Source organism: Peromyscus leucopus, chromosome 16_21, assembly GCF_004664715.2.
Source record: "Peromyscus leucopus breed LL Stock chromosome 16_21, UCI_PerLeu_2.1, whole genome shotgun sequence".
Classification (NCBI taxonomy): Eukaryota; Metazoa; Chordata; class Mammalia; order Rodentia; family Cricetidae; genus Peromyscus; species Peromyscus leucopus.
The window spans coordinates 12,379,680-12,399,399 of NC_051084.1; the positions used below are offsets into that span (position 1 = coordinate 12,379,680).

Below are 19,720 nucleotides of genomic sequence, written 5' to 3' on the forward strand. Positions count from 1 at the left end.
AGCCCAGAGGTCCGTCTTGGGTGTCACTCTAAGGGGCCGTCACCCTCTTTTGTGAGACGGCATCTCTCGTGGACGCTGAAGCTCAATCTGGCTAGGACGGTTAGCCCATCAGTGAGCCTCAGGGACCTGTCTCCACCCTCCCCACCCCTGCCCCCAGTGCTAGGGCTACAGACCTGCGTCACTGCACCCAGCTTTTATGTGGGTGCTAAGGACCACACTTGGGTTCTCAAGCCTATGCAACATGGACTTTACTGGCTGAGGCATCTCCCCAGCCCCAGTTGGGAGAATTCTTCATGAACGCCATTTTGGTCCTTGTCTGTATCTTATTGTGAGAGGGCTGACTTTTTCCAAAGGCCTTTTCCCGTCTCCTGAGCTGGTCGTGTGGTCAGAGTATATGACTTTAACATTTGATCTTCAGATGTCAAAGCTGCTGCATTCCTGGGAAGGCCTTCTGCTTGAGCTCGTGTTAGGCATGCGTGGTCAGGGATGGGACTGGGCCAAGCAGAGCCCGCAGAGGCCCAAGCCTATCCTGGTTTCTCTGTGGCTCTTCCTGACTTACCAGCAGGGGCATCTGTTTATCAGAGATCAGGAGTATGGGATCAGGGAGGTTTCAGGAGCACAGGCTGTCAGATGGACAGGGAGGGGGACATGTCGGTAAGGACGGAACGGTGTTCAACAGAAGACTAAAGACCGGCACCCAGGAGCCTTGAGGATCTGAGTCTTCTTTCACGCGGGAAGCCATGGCTTCCAGGCTTCTGGGGGCCGGCAGTGACGAGGGCCGCCGAAGGGACAGTTCAGGTTACCGCTGCCGCCTTAGGAGACAGTCTCAGAAGGCCGGCCGCGGCCCTTCCAACTCTCCTAAGAATACGCTTATCCAGAAGGGAAGTCACTGCTCCTGCAGGACACTCCCGCCCGTCACTCCTCCCCACTGGCAGTGCGGCTCAGTGCCCTGCTCAAGCCACCAGACCTCCTACAGACAGACTCCTGCTCTAGCTCCCAGGATAGGATCTGGGCACAGCAGAGCCTCCTGTGCCCAGTGGTCAGACCAACCAAACCCTTCCTTAGTCGTTAGGCCGGGCAGCTCCTTCCGAACCTCTGGGAGGCTATGGCTCAGGGCAGGGGCACCTCTTTAGGACAGCTCAGCTCAGCTGTGAAACACAAATGCCCCTAAATCTGGGGGTCCCTGGAAGGACCAGTGCAGACAGGACTTGAAGAAGGACAAGGAGGAAAAGTCACCCAGCATTGTGGTCAATGTGGGGATGCGCTCGCTGGGCGGACAGCCTCAGGACACTGACCTAAGGTGACGCTCACGAGGCGATGTGGCAACATCCGGGACCGTAGCTGTCTGGGGTGAGGCTCTCCGGCAAAGGGAATGTAAACTAACAGTGACGAGAGCAGAGAGGCCTCGAACACTGTTCGCGTGCACAGGGCCCACCACACCTCGCTGCTGGGCATTAAAGACACGCAGAGTAGACCTACCCCCAGTCCCTGTCACTAGATTACCGGAAAAGAGATCGCCAAAGCCTTCTGGGGATGACCCCGACCTTACCTGAGGGGAAGTGAAAGGCAGCAAACTGCAACTCTCACATGCCGGGCCCCGTGGAGGGAGGGAGACACTCACGGCCAGGCAGAAGATGGCTGGCCATTTCCTCCTGCTCTGACCGTGTGGCCGCTGCACCAAAAAGACTTGAAAACAGTCACCTTCAAAAGGTGCCAAGTGCCACTCGGTAGCTTGGGTGGGACTCTGGAACAGCCGCTACCTCCCTGGCAGAAGGCCTGAGTGCCAGCCGCTGCTCTGTGAAGAGACACCGCAGCCTCAACCCCGAGGACAGAGAGGACACGGTCCTGCCACAGCTGGGCCCAGGCTGGCAGTCCAGAGAACTCAGACACCAGCACAAGGGGCTGGCGAAGCTCACGGAAATAAGAGGCTCCCACCAAAGTCCAAATCACCACCAATACATTTATTCGAGGAGAAGGGGTCCTATCTTACCACAAGGGGAGGACTAGACATCGATGAGCCTGTGTAACCTGTGCGTATGCACACACCGCACAGGAGACAGAGCCCTCACGCCTGGCGTCACCATTAGACAAGCGGATGAGGGGGATAATCTGAGGAGTCACATGATTTCCCAGCAGGAGAAGGCACTGCCCTTGGGTCAGAAAAGTAGTGTTGAGAACCAGGGCAGGACACAGCATAGCCTCCCAGCACGGGCCCAGGCATGATGGTGCCCTATTCACACAGCAGGAGCGGCTGCCTCTGGCTGAGGGTGGGGTGGGCTGGGCTGGAGGTGGAGAGGACCTGACCCCTAAGCCTTGCCTGTGACCTTTGCCTCCGTGGCCTTTCTCTGCCCTTGCACAAGACAGACTCAGGTACCTCTGGGCAGGAAGGGGTTCCTTCCTCCCCAACACTGCTTCTCCAGGTCCCCCACCTCCACCAGCCCCACATCTGGACAGACACATGGCAAATATGGACATGAAGCCAGGCCGGGATGGAGTCCCTCAGGCATCCGAGATGACGGGCCCTCACCGGGGGTAGGCCAAGACCCCGTAAATGTTTGGTCAGGTGACTTAGGTTACTCCATGGCAAAGCACGACCCTGATGACACACGGCGGAAAAGCAGGCTGGAGCCACGGAAGAGCTGGCCCTGCGGGAGAAGAGCGGCAGTCAATGAGAGCGAGGCCATACTTCCTTAGAGTAAGAGAAGCAAGGGGCCCAGAGGCCCGGGATCACATGTAACAGGTGTGAAGGGACGAGGCGCCATCATGAAAGCAAGGGCAGAGTTTGCCTGCACCAGCAGCCTGGTGGCTCGGGCCTGTACACCCAGCCATGGGGATACTGAGGCAGGAAGACTGCAATTCAGTCTCTGTCTGGGCCACAGGTAAGTTCATGGCCAGCCTGGGCAACTTAGTGAAACCCTGTCTAAAAATAAAAAGTAAAGGGTTGGAGAGATGGCTCAGAGGTTAAGAGCACCGACTGCTCTTCCAGAGGTCCTGGGTTCAATTCCCAGCACCCACATGATGGCTCACAACCATCTGTAATGAGATCTGGCGCCCTCTTCTGTATACATAATAAATAAATCTTTAAAAAAAAAAAAAAAAAAGTAAAAAAGGGGTTGGGAGCCAGGCGGTGGTGGCACACACCTTTAATCCCAGCACTCGGGAGGCAGAGGCAGGTGGATCTCTGTGAGTCTGAGGCCAGCCTGGTCTACAGAGAGTTCCAGGACAGCCAGAACTATTACACTGAGACACCCTGTCTCAAAAACCAAACCAAATGAAACCAAAAGGGGCTGGAATGGGTCTAGGTCAGAGACAGAGTGTTTGCCTAGCACTCACAAGACACTGGGTTCAAAACTACGAGTTCGCCTGTGCGGAATCTCTGGGAAGGAAGGGGTTCCCTTCCTGCCTGGGGGCTCCGGTACCTGTGTCTGAGCAGGAACCCCGCCCCCAGCCCTGGAGGAAACCTCCAAAGAGGAGACTTGCTCTTCCAACCCCAAGCGGAGGCCGAGACGCAGGCAGCCCAACTGGCTGTGCCTCTTCCTCCCTCCTAGTAAAGACGAGAACCAGCCATGTTTACTGTGTGTGTGTGTGTGTGAGTGAGACGGGTGAGGTGTGCACACGTTAGAGCTCACGTGTGGAGGGCAGAAGACAAGCTGGTGAGGAGGTTCTCTCCTCCTGCCTTCGTGTGCACTCTGCAGACTGAACTCAGGCTCTCAGGAGTGCCAAGCAAACCCGTCACCCTGAGTCACCTCAACCTGCAGGCCACTCGGCTCTCCCGGCTCTTCCGGCCAGCACCTCATTTGACTGGAAGCACCTGCCGCTAGCCCCGAGCCTGGTCCTGACCGCTGGCCACTGCCCCCAAAAGCTATAGTAAGCAGGAGGCTTTAGTGCAAAGTCCCAGACACCACGGCTGTTCCTCGCAGCCCTTCATCAGGCCCAGCTGATCCCCGAAGATCCCCCAGGTCCAGGAGGGTCCTAGGAAGGAGTTTGGCTGACTGCATCCCAGACACCCTGTCATTGGAAGAATGAGTTCTTGGTCTCTGCCACCTACCGCCTCCCGAGGAGGGGCAACCTTTGTTTAATTTTAAAGGCACAGGCCGGGCGGTGGTGGCACACTCCTTTAATCCCAGCACTCGGGAGGCAGAGCCAGGGGGATCCCTGTGAGTTCGAGGCCAGTCTGGGCTACAGAGCGAGTTCCAGGACAGGCGAGTTCCAGGACAGGAACCAAAACTACACAGAGAAACCCTGTCTCGAAAAACAAAAAAATAAAAAATAAAAATAAAGGTGCAGGCCCTGAGCCTCAGTCTCATGTGACTTTCACCCCTCAGCCAGAGCTGGGACTGCTCAGTACCTACTTGGTACCTACTTAGTGCCCTGCAGCCTTTCTGAAAGGGGAACGTGTGGATGCCTCAGAGCAGGCGTCTCCCATCCACTCTCTCACAAGGGAGCTCCTCCAGGCGCCTCATCCTCCAGAGCAGCCAAGAGCCGCCACCCCAGCATGCTCACCTGCACACTCAGGTACTTCCAGCAGTGGATCCAGGACTTGAACACAGGGGAATAAGGAGGGAGTCCAGCCTGCAGCCTGTGGAGGAAACAGAGAGGTCCTCAGACACACTGTCAGAGAGGTCCGGGGAACTCAGAGGAGCCGCGCCCTACACCCACCCCACCGCCATGCTAACGCCACAGGAAATTGTGTGTGGGCAGAGGGCCGAGGGCTCGCTCATCTGGATGTGCCAGCAGCGTTGGTAGGGGCCGGGTGGGAGGGCACACACGCACCCACAGTTGTTCACAGCCATGAGATCTCCAACAAGCAGGAAGGGGTAGGTCAGCATGCTTACTGCAATCTGAAAGACAGACAGACAGACATCAGCACCAGCATGCCCCTCCCCGAGCCCCCACAGGCCCAGTCAGACCTGCCTCCAGCCCACCCTGGCCCTTAATGGCAGTAAGCGGGACTTACCCCCATCACAAACTTGGTATAGCTCCTGATGGCCAGGGCCTGGCTGAACTGCGGACAGAAAGGACGCGGGTTACCACAGGGATGTTAGGGCAGACTTCAGCTTTGTGGTACCCTCCCCTTGCCTCATCCAGGCCAGTCCCTCCTGTGCCCTCCCCGTCAGCTGGGAAAGAGGCTGGGAGGCGGAACCAGGCCAGCTGGGCTGCAGACAGACACCTGTGGAGTCTGGGGTGAGTCTCCCAGGTGTGGCCCACATCTGCCTGACAACACCTTAGCATGGAGCAGTCACAATCTGCTGAGGATTCCCAAAGGAGAAGACAAGCTTCCACCTCATGTCCCAGGCCAGAGCCCGGTTCTGGGCACGAAGCGTGTGGTCACCCTGGGCTACCGCTGCCAGTCCCAGCTCACCGAGCTTCCACCCCGACTCCTAACGCCGGACTTTCCCCAGAGAACAGCTCTCACTAGGAAAGGTGGCGGCCTGCCCCTTGGTGTCTTCTCAAGTGGTCATCCCACTACAGGATGCCCGGAGCCCCGCAGAAGGTAACTCTGGCCTGACAGGTGAGGCAGCCTCTCCAAACCTGCGAGTCCTTACAGGATGTGCCTTCCATACCAGAGCCGACTGCTCAGAAAGGTGTGTGAGCGGCCTGAGCAGAGCTGTGCTCCGTGACCCAGACAGCTGGTCAAGGGCCTTGGTGTGGGGCACTGCCCACTGTCCTGCCCTGCTCTTTCCTGTCACAGTGCCCGCCCACCCACGCGGCCCCTGAGGGAGAGCCGAGCTGCGGGCACGTCAACGTCACTGCAGATGAGGGAGCATCTCCACAGACCCCCGAAAGAGCAGTGAAGATCCCCCAACCCAGCCCCAGGGCCACCAGTCTCCTCCCATCACAGGCCACCCTCCCCTCCCAGGCTGCCAACCGGAGCCAACAGACACCCCATGGACCACGACCCCTCCCCTAGCCTTCCAGGCCCGGCCATTCCTGCCGCCAGAACGCCTTCCAGGAGCCCTAACCCGCTGTGGACCCCAATCCTCATCTTGGTTGAGCAGAACCTATCAACCCATCAGGTGCCCGGGCTTTCTGATGCCTGACCCCTGCAGGTGAGGTCTGTAGACCCCGCAGCCACAGCGGGTTAACATCAGGTGGCACCATCTGGCCTGGAATGTTCAACCTGTGCTTTTCCCTTGCCAGGACCAAAGGTCACGGCGGTCATGGAGAGGCACTTTAGGAGAGCAGAGTCTTCATCTACAGTCTGGGGTGGCCTTGACTGCACAGTCCTCCTACCACAGCCTCCCCATACATGCCAGGCCACAGTGGGGCTTTCTGTCGGTCTGTCTTTTTTTTTTTTTTAAAGATTTATTTATTATGTATACAGTGTTCTGTCTGCACGTGTCCCTGCAGGCCAGAAGAGGGCACCAGATCTCACTACAGATGGTTGTGAGCCACCATGTGGTTGCTGGGAATTGAACTCAGGACCTCTGGAAGAGCAGTCGGTGCTCTTAACCACTAAGCTATCTCTCCAGCCCCTGTTTGTTTGTTTTTTGAGACAGGGTTTCTCTGTGTAGCCCTGGCTGGCCTTGGACTCAGAGATTCATCTGCTTCTGCCTCCCAAGTGTTGGGATTAAAGGCGGGTGCCACCGCCCCCCAACTCACAGTGGGTTTTAAAAACACAGACTATGAAGGACTGTGGCTATTAGCCCTCCTCTCATTTGCCGAGAATTTCGGATAAACTAGGGCCCACTTCTAACACTGCAGACATGGAATTCCTTAACTTCCTCTCAGGCAGGGGTCCCCTCTCACCCCTGAGTCAAGACAATCCCAAAGTCCCAGCCTGCCCCAGACCCTGGGCATCAGCACACACAAAGAAAGGCGGCGACCCTTGTTCCAACCAACCTGGGAACCTGGATTCTGGTCGTCCCCCAGCCCCCCTGGGGTGTCACTCACGCTGTCGTCCACCAGGTAGGCATTGATGAAGTGAGCCAGCAGGTTACAGCCCCACAAGAAAACCACATCGCCCAGGAGGTGAGGGATTAAGCCGCTAAAAAGACAAGGTGGGCAGAGGTGAGCAGGGAGGGGACCCAGGAGGCGCCAAGGCTGCCCCCAGCTTACACCTGCAGCACCCAGGCCGGACCTCGGGGAGGGCCTGGAGGGAGCACTGTTACTACACCAGGCCAGGCAGCGGCCCTCCTCCCTCAAGGAGGACTCCGGTGTCACAGACTAGTCAGTGCGGTCACCAGCTGTTTCCAGTCTGCAGAAATCCCGGTGTTATGGTGTGACCGCAGCCGCACCCGGCACATACAGGTCACAAAGGTGTGCCTGGCGCCTGGCGGCTTCTCCTGGTCGCTTCATCGGACCAATTCTCAAAGAACCGCTCGATGTCTCTGTCCTCCATCCGGAACATTCCACCAACAATGCACCATGCAAGTGCTTGCAAGGAGAGCTACCGCGCAGTGATAGCCTTTACGGCAGACCGCTGACTAAATCCGGCTTGGAAGGTGCCCTGTGAAGGTGCCGAGGCACCAGAGACACTGACAGGCAGGTCGGAGCACCTGCTGCTCTTGCAAAGGACCTGGCTTAGCTCCAGGGACCTGAGGCTTCCTCTGGCCTCCGTGGCTCCTGTGTGCACCCGGTGCACACAAACTTACACAGGCACACACACATAAAAGGAACAAATACATAAACCTTTTCAAAAGTCTTTTTTCTGAAAGTCCACGGAGGTGTTAAGTAACATACCAGTGTTCAGAGGGCCGTCAACAAACATCCTGGCAGATGCACCTCCTTCCCCAGGGGCTGCAGAGAGGCTGTAACCTATATGCATCCCTACTCCAAGATCACACCCAAGTAAGCATGTGCTGCGTGGGACCCCAGTCACGAGCTGCACAGTGCTGGGCAGTACATCCAAGTCTGATGTGCCAGGCACCTGAATCCACATTCTCACACGGGGATGTGTGTACAGAGATGGGTTTCTCAGCCTTGCCCCATGGCATCTGGAGCTGAGCAACACCCAATTGTCCTCTGCACTTCAGGAGGTGTAGCAGCAGCTGGGGGTCTGTCTCGCATGCCAGTTCTGAAAGCCACAAGATGTCCCTGGACATCACCAAGGACCCCCAGGGGCAAATCACCTGTTGAGAAGCACGCTGTCTGTCTCTCTCTATTCCAAGTCACTTCTTGGTTAAACACAGACCAGAATACCATCTGACAAACTGGGAAACGTCGCCTGACCAGCACGGTGAGCAGGAGCCCAGGATCGGTATGCTGTGCATCCGACCACTGCAGGCCACTGCCTACACCTTCAAGTGGAGAAACAAAAGCCGTACTTGTCAGCCCGGCTCCTTGGCTGTCTGACGTCCCTTCTTCCTGAATAGTCTGCATGGTCTGAGCTCGCTTTGTGGGTAAGTAAGCTGGGCTAAAGGCCAAGAGTGCTGGGTCTGTGGCCCTCAGATCACATACCCAGAGACACAGGCCTCTGGGCCTCTGCTAATGGCTGCCCTCTGGAAACACAGGCCCAAAGGGTCAGGTTTTCTGACTTGTCGTGAGAAGCCAAAAGCATGGACGTCTGAGCAAACCATCCTGAGCACTCAATGTCCACTAACTGTCAGAACAGAGCCCCCTGACTGGAGGCAGGGTCCTCGCTGCCAGCACCCGATCCTTCGTCCGAGTCCTAGCTTCACGGTGACACCTTGGCAACGACACCAAGGACGATGCAGTGCTTCTGACGACGAGCGCTGTGTCTCTGGCAACCCTGGAGCCCAGACGGGGCTGGCAGGGGCTGGCAGGGGCTGGCTAGCTCACCTCCCCAGCGTGAGCTAGTGTGTGTGTGTGTGTGTGTGTGTGTGTGTGTGTGTGTGTGTGTGTGTGGTACTGGGTGCAGAGCCCAGGCCCTCAGGCGCGCCGCACTCTACCACTAAGTTACACCCCTTGCCTAGGTCCATTTTCACTTAAGCTGTGACCTGAAAGGCCTGGACAGCTCTGGTCCCCAACATGCCAGGAAGCACAGCACAGCTGGGCAGCAGCTGTTCAACTGTGGCACGCTCTGGTTAGTCGAGGGCGGCAGCTGAGCCGAGAGACTGAGAACACACCTGTCGGCGGAGCCACATGTGGCCGTTACAGGGAATAACTCACGTACACGAAGAATCCCAGCAGCCCCTCCTCCTTGAAAATCTTCCCAATGGAGCTCAGAACGCCACTGGGGAGACAAGATGGAGAAGGTCACCTAGTGGAAGCCCAGCTTCCAGCCTCACTCAGGTCAGCAGGCACGGGCCAGGACGGGAAGTCTGTCACCAGGAAGAGCCCAAGGGGAGGAGAAAGCTTTCTTCTGGGGCGAGGTGGATGTACACCGCTCATGGACGCTGGGGCGCCACAACCCACAGGACAGAAGAGCTGAAGGCCAGTGAGAACGGGGAGGGGTGGCGGGTAGATGGGACCACCTGACATGGCAGCAGAGGGTTACTGCAGCCGGAAGGCCTGGGGTCAACCCAGGAAAGACTTCAGCCCTCCCACACGGCTGCCTGGGGTCCTGAGTCCTGCCTGCCGTGCAGCCGGCTGGAGGGCAGACGGCAGGCTGGACTTCCTGGCTCCAGAGCCACCTCTGTGACCGGTGACTGGAAACGTCAGCTGGCCTGCACGGAGGGGCTGCAAGGCCCAGGTGGAAGAGGCAGGCGTACAAGCCCGGCTAGCTAGAGCTGGCCGCGGGCTCCTGGCCCACCACACTCTATGTTCTTCTCGTGACAGTGGCCTGACCCACTGGCGTTTCAGCCGAGCTGTCTGTCCCCTCGGGTCATTGACCAACCTCACGTCTCAGTCTAGGGAATCGACTCCCATGAGTGAACCCAGGGCCAAGTATCCTGGCCGCCGACAACAACTGAAGCCCGGAAGCAGCCGCGGAAAAGGCTGTGTGCTCGGGCCATGGGCTTCCTGGCCCGAGCTGAACTGGGCAGCTTCTCAGTGGAGGATGAGAGAGCAGAAAGCCAGGTTTGGGGGGGTTCAGGAGTTTGGGGAGCCCAGCGCACACCTAACCCAAGCAGACTCCAACACAGGGAAACGGGGCTCTGCAAGGAACCAGGCTCACTTAGAGACTCAAGTGAGCCGAGGACAGAAGCCACCCTACATTCCTCAGAAGAGAGGCAGCCATCGAGCTCTCCCCCAGAGTCAGAAGAGTACAGACAGCCGAGGGTTACCTACCTGTACTTGGCCTCCCGTCCCACAAACTGCACCATGCAGCGCATTGAGATGACTGGGGAAAGATAAAACATTGGGGTGACGGGGGGAGCCAATGGCTGGGCACCCTACCCCTGGGGTGTCCAGTGCACAGTGGCCCCTGTGCCACACAGCTCAGGAGGATTGGGCCTCAGAGCCCAAAGCCACAGCATCCCCTGTGCCTGGGACGGGCCCCAGCCAGTCTCCAGTCCCACCTTGGATCTTCCCAGTCATCTACCACGGCTTACGCTGTGTCCAGGCGGGGCCGGCCTACACCCGCCCACCTGTGCTGCAGTGGGTCCAGCAGCAATGTCCTTACCGTGTAAAGGATGGGCCAGCATGCGCGACACACACTGCATCATCATTTCATAGGATGTCTGCAAGAGGAGGGTGGGCACCATCAGGCTGGTACCCACAGGGAGATACAAGCCTGCCTCAGTCTACCAGAGGCTGCCCACCCCCACCCCACACCTCCCCGAGGTGCGCTGCCATCCTGGGCCAGAGCAGCTTCCAAGGCATTTTTAGGGAGGGAGTCCCCTGCGGTGTCCAGCCAAGCCTCCTTCCACCAGGCAGGCTTAACGACCCAGCCGACTGGGGGTGAGATGTCTCCTCTCTGTCCCTTGACACCAACCTCCTTCACAACTTTCTTCAGCGACGTCTTCATGTCATCCTTATTGGAAACCTGCTCGATCTCGTCTGGAGGGAAAACCTGACCACAAACACAAAGCGGCCGAAGGAAAACAGAGCCGTGAATCACACACGAGTGCCTGAGGGACACCGGGCACTGTGTTCGCTGTCTGGGCTGTCGGTAACCACCGGGACGGGGAACTGAGCTGGAAAGCCGCCCTCACAGCTGCCACGGCCGTGGGAGAGAGGGAGGGCTGCGTGGGGGGGGCCTCGGGCCGCGCACTGGAGTCTGAGTCTGCATGGGGATGTGGGACCAGGGCCGGCGGGCTGCACCGGCCAGCAATCGGAGCCGGGGGGGGGGGGGGGGGGGGGGGGGATGGACACCCTGGGCAACTGCTCACCTTCTTCATACTGCCCCGGGTGACCGTGGACAAGGCGTTGGACATGAGGCGAGGGCTCAGGCCCCGGAACAGCCCTATCTTCCCGTCCACCTGCACGATGTACTTGGCTGTAAGGAGGCCAAAGGGACGGTGTCACGCCCGGCCCGGGACACCCGCTGCCGGACCACACACCCAGACCGGTTGTTTCCCAATCCCTGCTGAACGCAGCCAGAGTGTGTGTGTGTCCAGGGCCTGACACAGGCCAGCTCCGACCCCAAGTGTCTTCTGACCTGTCTCTTTTGGTCAACCGTTCCAACGTTCTTCTGACAAATAAGCCCATCTGACTTCTTCCTTGCTTCCTGTCTTTTCCTGAGCTCTGAAAACTACTTGGCAAACTCAACTGTCGTTTCCCAACTCAGCAGCTGGAATGCTGGAATCCAAAACCAATTTCAGCTGCTTACGAAGTGTTTTACTTGGGGTGGGGGTGGGGTGCCCCCAGGCAGAGACGACCTTCCCCACCTCAGGGAGGGGGAAAGGCAGGCCATGGCCAGGCAGGTCTGCGGGCCGCGGTGTGGCCAGGACACCACAGCCCGCTACCATGCTGTGCTGTATCTAGGACGCCCTCTGGCACCTGCTGGCTTCTGTTAAGTCAGGGACAGGTAGAAACAAAGTGGCCCTGGGGGACACTGTGGTCGCAGGCAGTGGGGACTCCTGTCCCACGGCTGCCGTTCGGACAGCGTGAGGCGTGTCTTGCATCCCTACTCTGCATTTCACCCCAGTTCAAGAACGTGATGTGTTTCTCTGAACCCTGGGAGCCAACAGACGACGCCCTCCACAGGATCCCCTTTCAGACCTGTGACGTCAGCTTTCTAGCACCGCACACAGGCAGTGACGCGCATGTGTGCCCTTTTCTCCTCTGCGGGCGGCACAGCTGGCGGGTGACTCCACGTCACAGCCGGCCAGGGCTCCCAGGGACAGGGCAGTGCACCTGTTACCTGTACAGCTTCCTGAGAAGGGAGGGCAGGGAGGGGAGGGCTGGGGAAGGGGACGAGGGTGCTGGGGGCTGGGCAATGACTCAGTGTGGAGCTGCTCTACTCCAGGCTAAGGGGCAGGCTCGGGCAGAGCCTCGGGGCAGCTGCCAGAGAGCCATCTCCGGGATTTGCCCGCTTCTCGGCTGAGCGTCAAGTAAGAGGAGGCAGCAAGGCGCAGAGAGGCCCTCTCCGGAGCTGCCCCCGTCCACCACCTCACGGCCTTTCTGCGGAGCCTGCAAACCCCCAGGGACTCCAGCCTTGCACCACAGACCGTCCACAGCTGTGGGGCTCTCCACGCCAGTGTGGGGGAGGAGGAGACACTGGCCAGACAGTTCCAGACAGCCAGACGGCCGGCACTTCCTGACTCAGGAGCAGCCAGTGTCCAGAGGAGCCCAGCAGACATCTGCTCTTGACATCTGATCTGAAACATTTCTAAAACCTGGGTGGGGGCGCCTCAGAACCTGGCTCACGCTAGCAGGAGGCCCTTAGATAAAGGTCAGGATGGTCCCATGTGAACAGGCATGACCTCAGACATGAGTCCTTCCTAATGGTGCTGGCTGCCGTGGGCCAATCTGAGAAAGCAGGGTGGCCACACGCCCGTGTTCGTTATCTTTGTGCCCAATGGTGGGTGGGGGCGCTCGACTGCCATGATTCCCCTCTTCCCCTACACCACCGATCTTGAAATAAATACAAACACACTTCCCCACTAAATGGCCATTCTGCCTGGCCTAGGCGCTGCACCCGGAACCGGAGGCAGAACTGGAAAAGAACCTGACCTGTGACTCTGCCAACGACAAGTGCGTGTTGGAGAAGGCGGCTCAGAGGTCAAGAACCAGGTTATGGAGCAGGGGAGACTCGCAAAGAACATTCTAGACCAGCCAAATGGGTAAGAGCGGTTCAGAACGGGACTCAGGCAAGTAACCTCAGAAAGGCACTTCAAGAAGAACCCTCATGCTGGCGGGAGGGGATGGGGGGACACAGCAAACCTACCATGCCCTAGCCAGCTGTCACCCACAGGCCTGGGGACAGGAGCAAAGACAGAGGGGTGGGATGCAGTGAGGAAGCTGGGCAGTTAGTGTCCCTTTGTCTACACAGTACAGCGGGGCTAGAACAGGAGAGCACCTGCATAGACAAGCTCATGTATCTGCATAGAATCTACCAACCCCCTCCACAGTTCTAGAACCAGCCTGGGTCCTGCAGCCTGGGTCCTGCAGCCCCCACAGGCTCCCACCCAACTCCTGCTACCTCGGGCCACTCTCGGGCCCCCTCCTTAGAGCTGGCACTGGCTCCCAGGGCTGGCTGGGCCTGTGGCACTCACCGTAGGTGAAGAAGCTTGGCAGGTAGAGGACCTTCCTCCCCAGCACGTTGGTCCCAAGGGTGGGGGGCATCGGCTCATGACCCACCTTCAGAATCAAGAGACAAAACCAAGGGTCACTGGAAGGCAGCGTGCCGCTTCCTCCCACACAGGCTGAGGCTGTTCCCACCTCCCCGGGAGCATCAGCTGGTATTCTTCACCAATGCCTAGTCTTAGGTCCCACCCCGGCCCCAATCTAAATCACACACCCTCCACAACCTCGATGGCAGAGGATCTCAATGCAGACACCTGCTTTTATTTGATTATTTAAGAGCCTTTTACTACATTTTACAATCTTACCCTTTTGGGTTTTTTTTTTTTTTTTAAAGATTTATTTATTTATTATGTATACAGAAGAGGGCACCAGATCTCATTACAGATGGTTGTGAGCCACCATGTGGTTGCTGGGAATTGAACTCAGGACCTGTGGAAAAGCAGTCAGTGCTCTTAGCCTCTGAGCCATCTCTCCAGCCCAATCTTATCAGGTGCATGATGGGAGGAGGGGGAATGAGATGTGCGTGGTCAGAGGACAACTTTGGGGAGTCGATTCTCTTCTTCCACCCTTAGATGGTTCCAGGGATAGAACTGTTTGTTTTGTGTCCCTGTGTGTTTGTGTACAGCACACACACATCTATGGTGTGCGTAACAACTTGCACGAGTTAGTTCTCCCTTCCACCATGCAGGGCTTTGGGTTCAGTTCGGGTCCTCAGGTGTCTTTACCCACCGCAGCATCTCACTGGCCCAGAAACACACCTTTAAGTTTGTTTGTTTTGTTTTTCAAGACAGGGTTTCTCTGTGCAGCCCTGGCTGTCCTAGAACTCACTTGGTAGCCCAGGCTGGCCTCGAACTCAAGAGATCCGCCTGCCTCTGCCACCAGAGTGCTGGGATTAAGGGCGTGCGCCACCACTGCCCGGCCATCTAAAAAAATTTTTTTTTAACACTTATTGACTTATGTGGACATATGTGTTGGGGCACACATGTGGCGGTCAGAGGACAACTTGCAGGAACAGGTTCTCTGTCCTTTCTGTGGGTTCCAGGGATTTCTCTCTCTCTCTCTCTCTCTCTCTCTCTCTCTCTCTCTCTCTCTCTCTCTCTCTCTTTTTTTTTTTTTTTTGAGACAGGGTTTCATTGTATAGCCCTGGCTGTCCTGGAACTCACTCTGTAGACCAGGCTGGCCTCAAGCTCAGGGTTCTGGGGATTTACCTCAGGTCATCCATCACACTTGACAGCAAGTGTCTTTACCTGCTGAGCCAATCCGCTGACTGGAAGCACCCATTTTTAAGGGCTTCCCTCTGCAGTCTCCTCTGAGACTAAATCTGCTAACTCCCATCTTCAGGATAAAACTTCATCCCAGCCTAATTCACAGCACACTGAGAAAACAGCAGCCTTGGGTCTCGGGCCCGGCTGCAGACAGCCCCGTTCCACCTCCCCCAACTCCTCTAAGTCTACTGTAGATACCTCCCCACCTGTCCCTGCCCGGCCCAGGCTTAGCATGTGCGGGTCTCAAACTCAGCTGCTTAACTGGGTTCTAATCCCAGTCACCCTGTATCCCTGGGACCGAATGACCCTGGTTTCCACACATCATCTAACCTTTCACTGTACAGCAGTGCGTTACAACCGAGTATCTGTCAGGCCCACAGACGGGCAGCCAGAGGACAGAGTCATCCATACCTACATGAGGCCCCTGCGGAGGGGCCAGGGTGCTAATATTTTGCCAATCAATGAGAAACTCTGCTGCCAGCAGGGTGGGAGGGTACACACCAGAGCCTAAGTGGGGGTGAGGACCACCACACTTGGCACGAGGGAGCACCCTAGCCTTGTGCCCTCAGCACAGACCGGGGGCACCTGTTGGATGCAGTGAGGACACAGCCCACGGGACAGGAGGCCTGGCCTTGCGAACTGCACTGGGCCCTTGCTGGCTGCTGCTGCTTCTTCATTACGGAGGTATTTCCTCCAAGTTCACATTATTCCTGTGGGCGTGGCTCTGAGACATACTGAAGATGACTGATTAGAAATGTTTTAATTCTTGATTTTATTACTATTGTGTAGGTGGAGGTCGGAGGACACCTTCGGAGTCAGGGTTTCTCTTGTCACCTAGACTGTAAGGTTCCAGGGATCGAACTCACATCCTCAGGCTTGATCGACAAGTGACCTGTCTGCTGCTAACCATCTCACAGACCCCGACTGTAATTTTCTTTTTTTCTTTTTTTTTTTTTTTTAAGATTTATTTATTTATTATGTATACAGAAGAGGGTGCCAGATCTCATTTCAGATGGTTGTGAGCCACCATGTGGTTGCTGGGAATTGAACTCAGAACCTCTAGAAGAGCAGTCAGTGCTCTTAACCTCTGAGCCATCTCTCCAGCCCGACTGTACATTTCAAAACCGCTTTATTGTGAGGTCTTTAAAATAAAAAAAAGTGCAGCTCACAAGGGCTTATTCAGAAGAGAGTCAGGTGATCCAGGCAACAGTTTTCCCTTCCATAGTTTTTCTTGTAGGTCTGAAGTTCGCCATCTTCAAGTAGTGGTGGTCCTTCCTTTGTGCTCCCAACTTCAAGGCCCAGGCTCTGGCTATTGTGAAGTCTGCCCAGTCTTAACCACTACAACTCTAACCCGGTCCTGAAACCTGCCCCCCCCAGCCACACATCCTCATGGCACCCAAATCTGCTGAGTGCACTGTCTTTATTTTTCCACAGACAGGGTTTTCTCTCTGTGTAGACCAGGCTAGCCTCAAACTCAGAGATCCGCCTGCCTCTGCCTCCGGAGTGCTGAGATCAAAGGTGTGCACCACCACCACCACCACCGCCTGGCCGAGAGTCTGTTTTCTTAATGGCCACTGGGTTACCATCAAAGGCACACTGCTAACTATGGTCGAGTTCTAAATGATCTGTTCCCAAGTCTTGCTCGCCCAAATGTGTTTCTAGGTGTCCTGACCACATCCAACACTGTGACCCTGGCCCTAATACCAGCAGAGCCAGTTCCCTGTCTCTCTTCCAGTCTGCACCATCTCCACCCTAACACCCACGTGCCTTGATCTCAGGCCTTGTGTTTTATTCCCCTCAGTGTAGGCAACCTCCATCTAGCACTGCACACCTGCTCCCTGCAGAAGGCAACCTGCCACTATTATTACTTTTTTTTTTCAGTGTTACTGATTGCCAAGCTACAGCCATTAAGCTCTCTCCCGGAAGTTGTCACCCCCAGCAGACCTCTCTGGGTCATACCCACCTGCCACGCAGTTCTCCTCAGCCTGGGGCTCCCACTCACTGTCCAGGTTCTTTTCCAAAACCCTTTCATGTCATTCTTTTTTCAAACCCATATACTAACGCCACCGGGGTCCAACGATAAGCCACTTCCCCACCGCCCTCCCATGAAGCCCACCCATTCCTGGCACCCAGCAGCCTCCCACCCCCACCCAGACACTCCGCCTGCCGTCCTCAAGTCCACATTCAACTCTCACCCCATCGGCTGCCAGCACCCCTGCAGCTCAACTCAAAATACCTCCAAAGCTCAGTGTCTCTCCTAAACTGAGGCCTAGTGGGGCTGTAATCCCCAATGTTGTAAATGCCCCATCAGCCACCTCCAAATCTGTCACAGTTGGAGGCCTGACTTCATCTTCTCATTCCTTGTCATATTTTCTAGTCAAACTCCAAATTCTATCCCCATTCCTCAGACGCCAGAGCGTCAAGGATTCCCATTCCCAAGGCCTTCTCATTCCAAACGTATTTCTGATGCTCTCAGTTCTCTTACAAGGACAGCAACATCTCACACCCACTTGCCTTAAATCAAAGCTCAGATCTTAGCTGGGTGTCCATCTCAATTTTCACTACCCATCCTCCACTCCTCCGAACTGGAAAATTCTAGACTAATCTTTGGGTATCCGTCTTGAGCTTGAACTATGCCAATCAAAACTGCCCCCCCCCATCCCACCCACCCAATTCTGCCAAATGCACGCTTTCTTCTAGCCCTCCACCCCCTTTATCCTCCCTCATTCTCTTCTGGACTGCATGGTTGGCAACAAGCATAAACGTCAGGTGCCCGAGCATCCTTGAGTCCAGACATCCCTACCTTTGCTCCAGTTTTCGCCGGCCCTCACCTATTGTGCCTGTCCCACTGCCCTTTCTGCCCATTCCCAACCCACGCAGACGCGATCACTGCAATTCCATTTCCTTCCTCCCCTAAGTGCGTCATCCCCTTCCCCCTAAAAGCCGCCTCCTGGCTCCCCTCTCCAGGCGCGTCGCTACCGCGGCTCCACTCCCCCAATGCGGAGAGGCCCCTCCTCCCACCAAATCTGTCGTCGCCATCAAATCCACAGCCCCCTTCTCAAGTAAACCGATAGCTCTTCCCTGCTGCATTCTTTCCCTCCTAAATTTCTGGCCCTGGTGCCCACGCCTTTGTCCCTCAAAGCGCCTTTATCCATCCCTACAAATCCAGAGCCCCGTTGTCCTCTGCTGAGCTCAAATGGACTCACTCACCTTTTAAACGCTTAGTTTTCGTCCCCAGCCCTCCTCTACCCATTCACCAAAACTTCTCGGCCCTCCCCCAATTCTGTGGCTTCTTCCCGCACCCCAAATCCATCACCCTTCGGAATCTCAAGCCCCCTGCCTCCGACTATTTATCTCCCACATCCTATCGTCCTTCCCTGCACCCCCAAATCCCTTCCTATCCCACGTCTGTCACTCATGTCTCTTTGCTTCTCCCCTGCACCCCCCAAATCTCTTCCTGGCTCACGTCTGTCACTCACGTCCCTTAGCCCCCTCCCTGCACCTCCAAGCCCCTTCCTTTCCCACATCTGTCACTCAGGTCCCTTACCCCCCCTCCCCACAACCCCCACCCGCACCCCCCATCGCGCCCTCCTTCCGCGGCGCCCCTCCGCCCCACCTGGATCAGCAGCTTCACGTAGAGCAGCGGGTGGCTGAGGGCCGTCACGCCCGCGCCCAGCGCCACAAACAGCGCCTCGGTGGTCGGGGCGTTGTCCCCGGAGCCCGGACCCCCCGCGCCGCCGTCCATCCTGCGCGCCGACGGCTGAGCCGCGGGCCGGGGGTGGCGAGGGTGCGCGCGGTGCGCGGGCGGCGGGTCGCGAGCGCGGGCCTCGACTCCCGCCGGCGCGCCGCCGCGAGCTCCTGCTCCAGCTCCGGCTCCCGCCATCCCCGCGGCGCCGCCGGGAGCCCAAGGCGCCACTTCCGGGTCCGAAGCCCCCATGGCGCCAGGCGGCGAGGTCACTCCCCGTCACGTGGTGTGGCCACGCCCCCTCGAGCGTCAAGGGGGCGGGGCCGGGCGGCACCACTCGCGCCGCGGGGGGAAGGGGGCGTGGCTGGCTGGCCTGCGGGATCCAGCGGTGCTCGGCCGCCGGGCCCCGCCCCGCCCGGAGCCCGTTCCTTGCAGCTCCCGGCCCGCCTCTTTGCGGACATGGTCTGTCTCCGCAGTTGTGCCTAGTGATCAGCGCCTCTGCGGCCTCCTCTGCACACACTGCCTCTGCACCCCTCCAGCGCGCCCCCCGGGCCTGAGTGGAAACCCCTCAGTATTTGAGTAACTCATGGCTGATGAGGGTTGGGAGCACCCCCGGCATGTGCACTCGCGCGGGCCGGGTGCTGGGTGCGTTTTGTTGCTAAATAACTAGGCCTGGAGCTGCTCTAGTCTGGTGCCTGGAGCACAGAGCTTCGTATGGCTTAAGTGCAATCCTCACAGCCACCTTCCAGGAAGACGCTCACCCCGGCGAGGGTCTTGCTTGTAACGGTCTCCCATCTTTGAGCAAGCCCGGCAGCGCTCTGCTAATAGTGCGCTGCCCAGTAATAGAGCTTTCTGGTAAATGGACCTTAGAGTCAGCAGGGATCCGGACCCTTTGCCTGCCCTTATTCTGTGGTAGTTCGTCCCTGAGGAAGGTGTTTAGTCAGATGTCTGCACCCCTTCCTGATTGCCCATTGCTACCACCACCCCCCACCACTTCTGACAACAAACCTTTGTTATTTTCAAAACCTTACAGTTTCCCCTCATAAGTGGGCTCCCTCCACCCCCAGTTCTGCTCCCCTAATCCAGGCTTGTTCATTCTTTCACTCCAGAAGGGGCAGGGGTGGGGGTTCAGTTCCCTGTGTCATCAAACCTTCCACCTTCTCCCAGAAGGACTTTAAATGATTTCCTCTTGCCTGGATTCTGATTTAGCTTTTTCATGGGGACCTTCAAAGTCAAG

At 57.3% G+C, this 19,720-nt stretch overlaps 1 protein-coding gene across 2 annotated transcripts; it reads right to left on the reverse strand.

The window, feature by feature from the left end:
- Positions 1–1,940: 1,940 nt before the first annotated feature.
- Mtch1 (mitochondrial carrier 1) lies at positions 1,941–18,889 on the reverse strand. Of its 2 annotated transcripts, none has more exons than XM_028885031.1 (12): positions 18,415–18,889; positions 13,503–13,587; positions 11,175–11,281; positions 10,778–10,855; positions 10,466–10,523; positions 10,132–10,183; positions 9,077–9,136; positions 6,895–6,988; positions 4,958–5,005; positions 4,774–4,841; positions 4,504–4,579; positions 1,941–2,645 (listed from the first exon to the last, which is right to left on the reverse strand). In XM_028885031.1, the coding sequence occupies exons 1-12, from the start codon at positions 18,733–18,735 to the stop codon at positions 2,574–2,576; spliced, it is 1,119 nt and encodes a 372-aa protein (XP_028740864.1). In that variant the 5' UTR covers positions 18,736–18,889; the 3' UTR covers positions 1,941–2,573. The 2 variants fall into 2 exon arrangements, with proteins under 2 accessions (XP_028740864.1, XP_028740863.1); XM_028885030.1 differs by having other exon boundaries at positions 6,844–6,988.
- Positions 18,890–19,720: the final 831 nt, after the last annotated feature.

Bases quoted from the DNA above. Each gene is read 5' to 3' on its own strand.
- Mtch1 (XM_028885030.1), bottom strand. From the start codon at position 18,735: ATGGGGGCTTCGGACCCGGAAGTGGCGCCTTGGGCTCCCGGCGGCGCC. The intron at 5,006-6,843 runs GTTGGTTGGAAC...TTCTGTCCGCAG, and splicing joins ACCAGAATCCAGGTTCCCAG to TTCAGCCAGGCCCTGGCCAT. The intron at 2,646-4,503 runs GTGAGCATGCTG...CTTCTCCCGCAG, and splicing joins GGAAGTACCTGAGTGTGCAG to GGCCAGCTCTTCCGTGGCTC.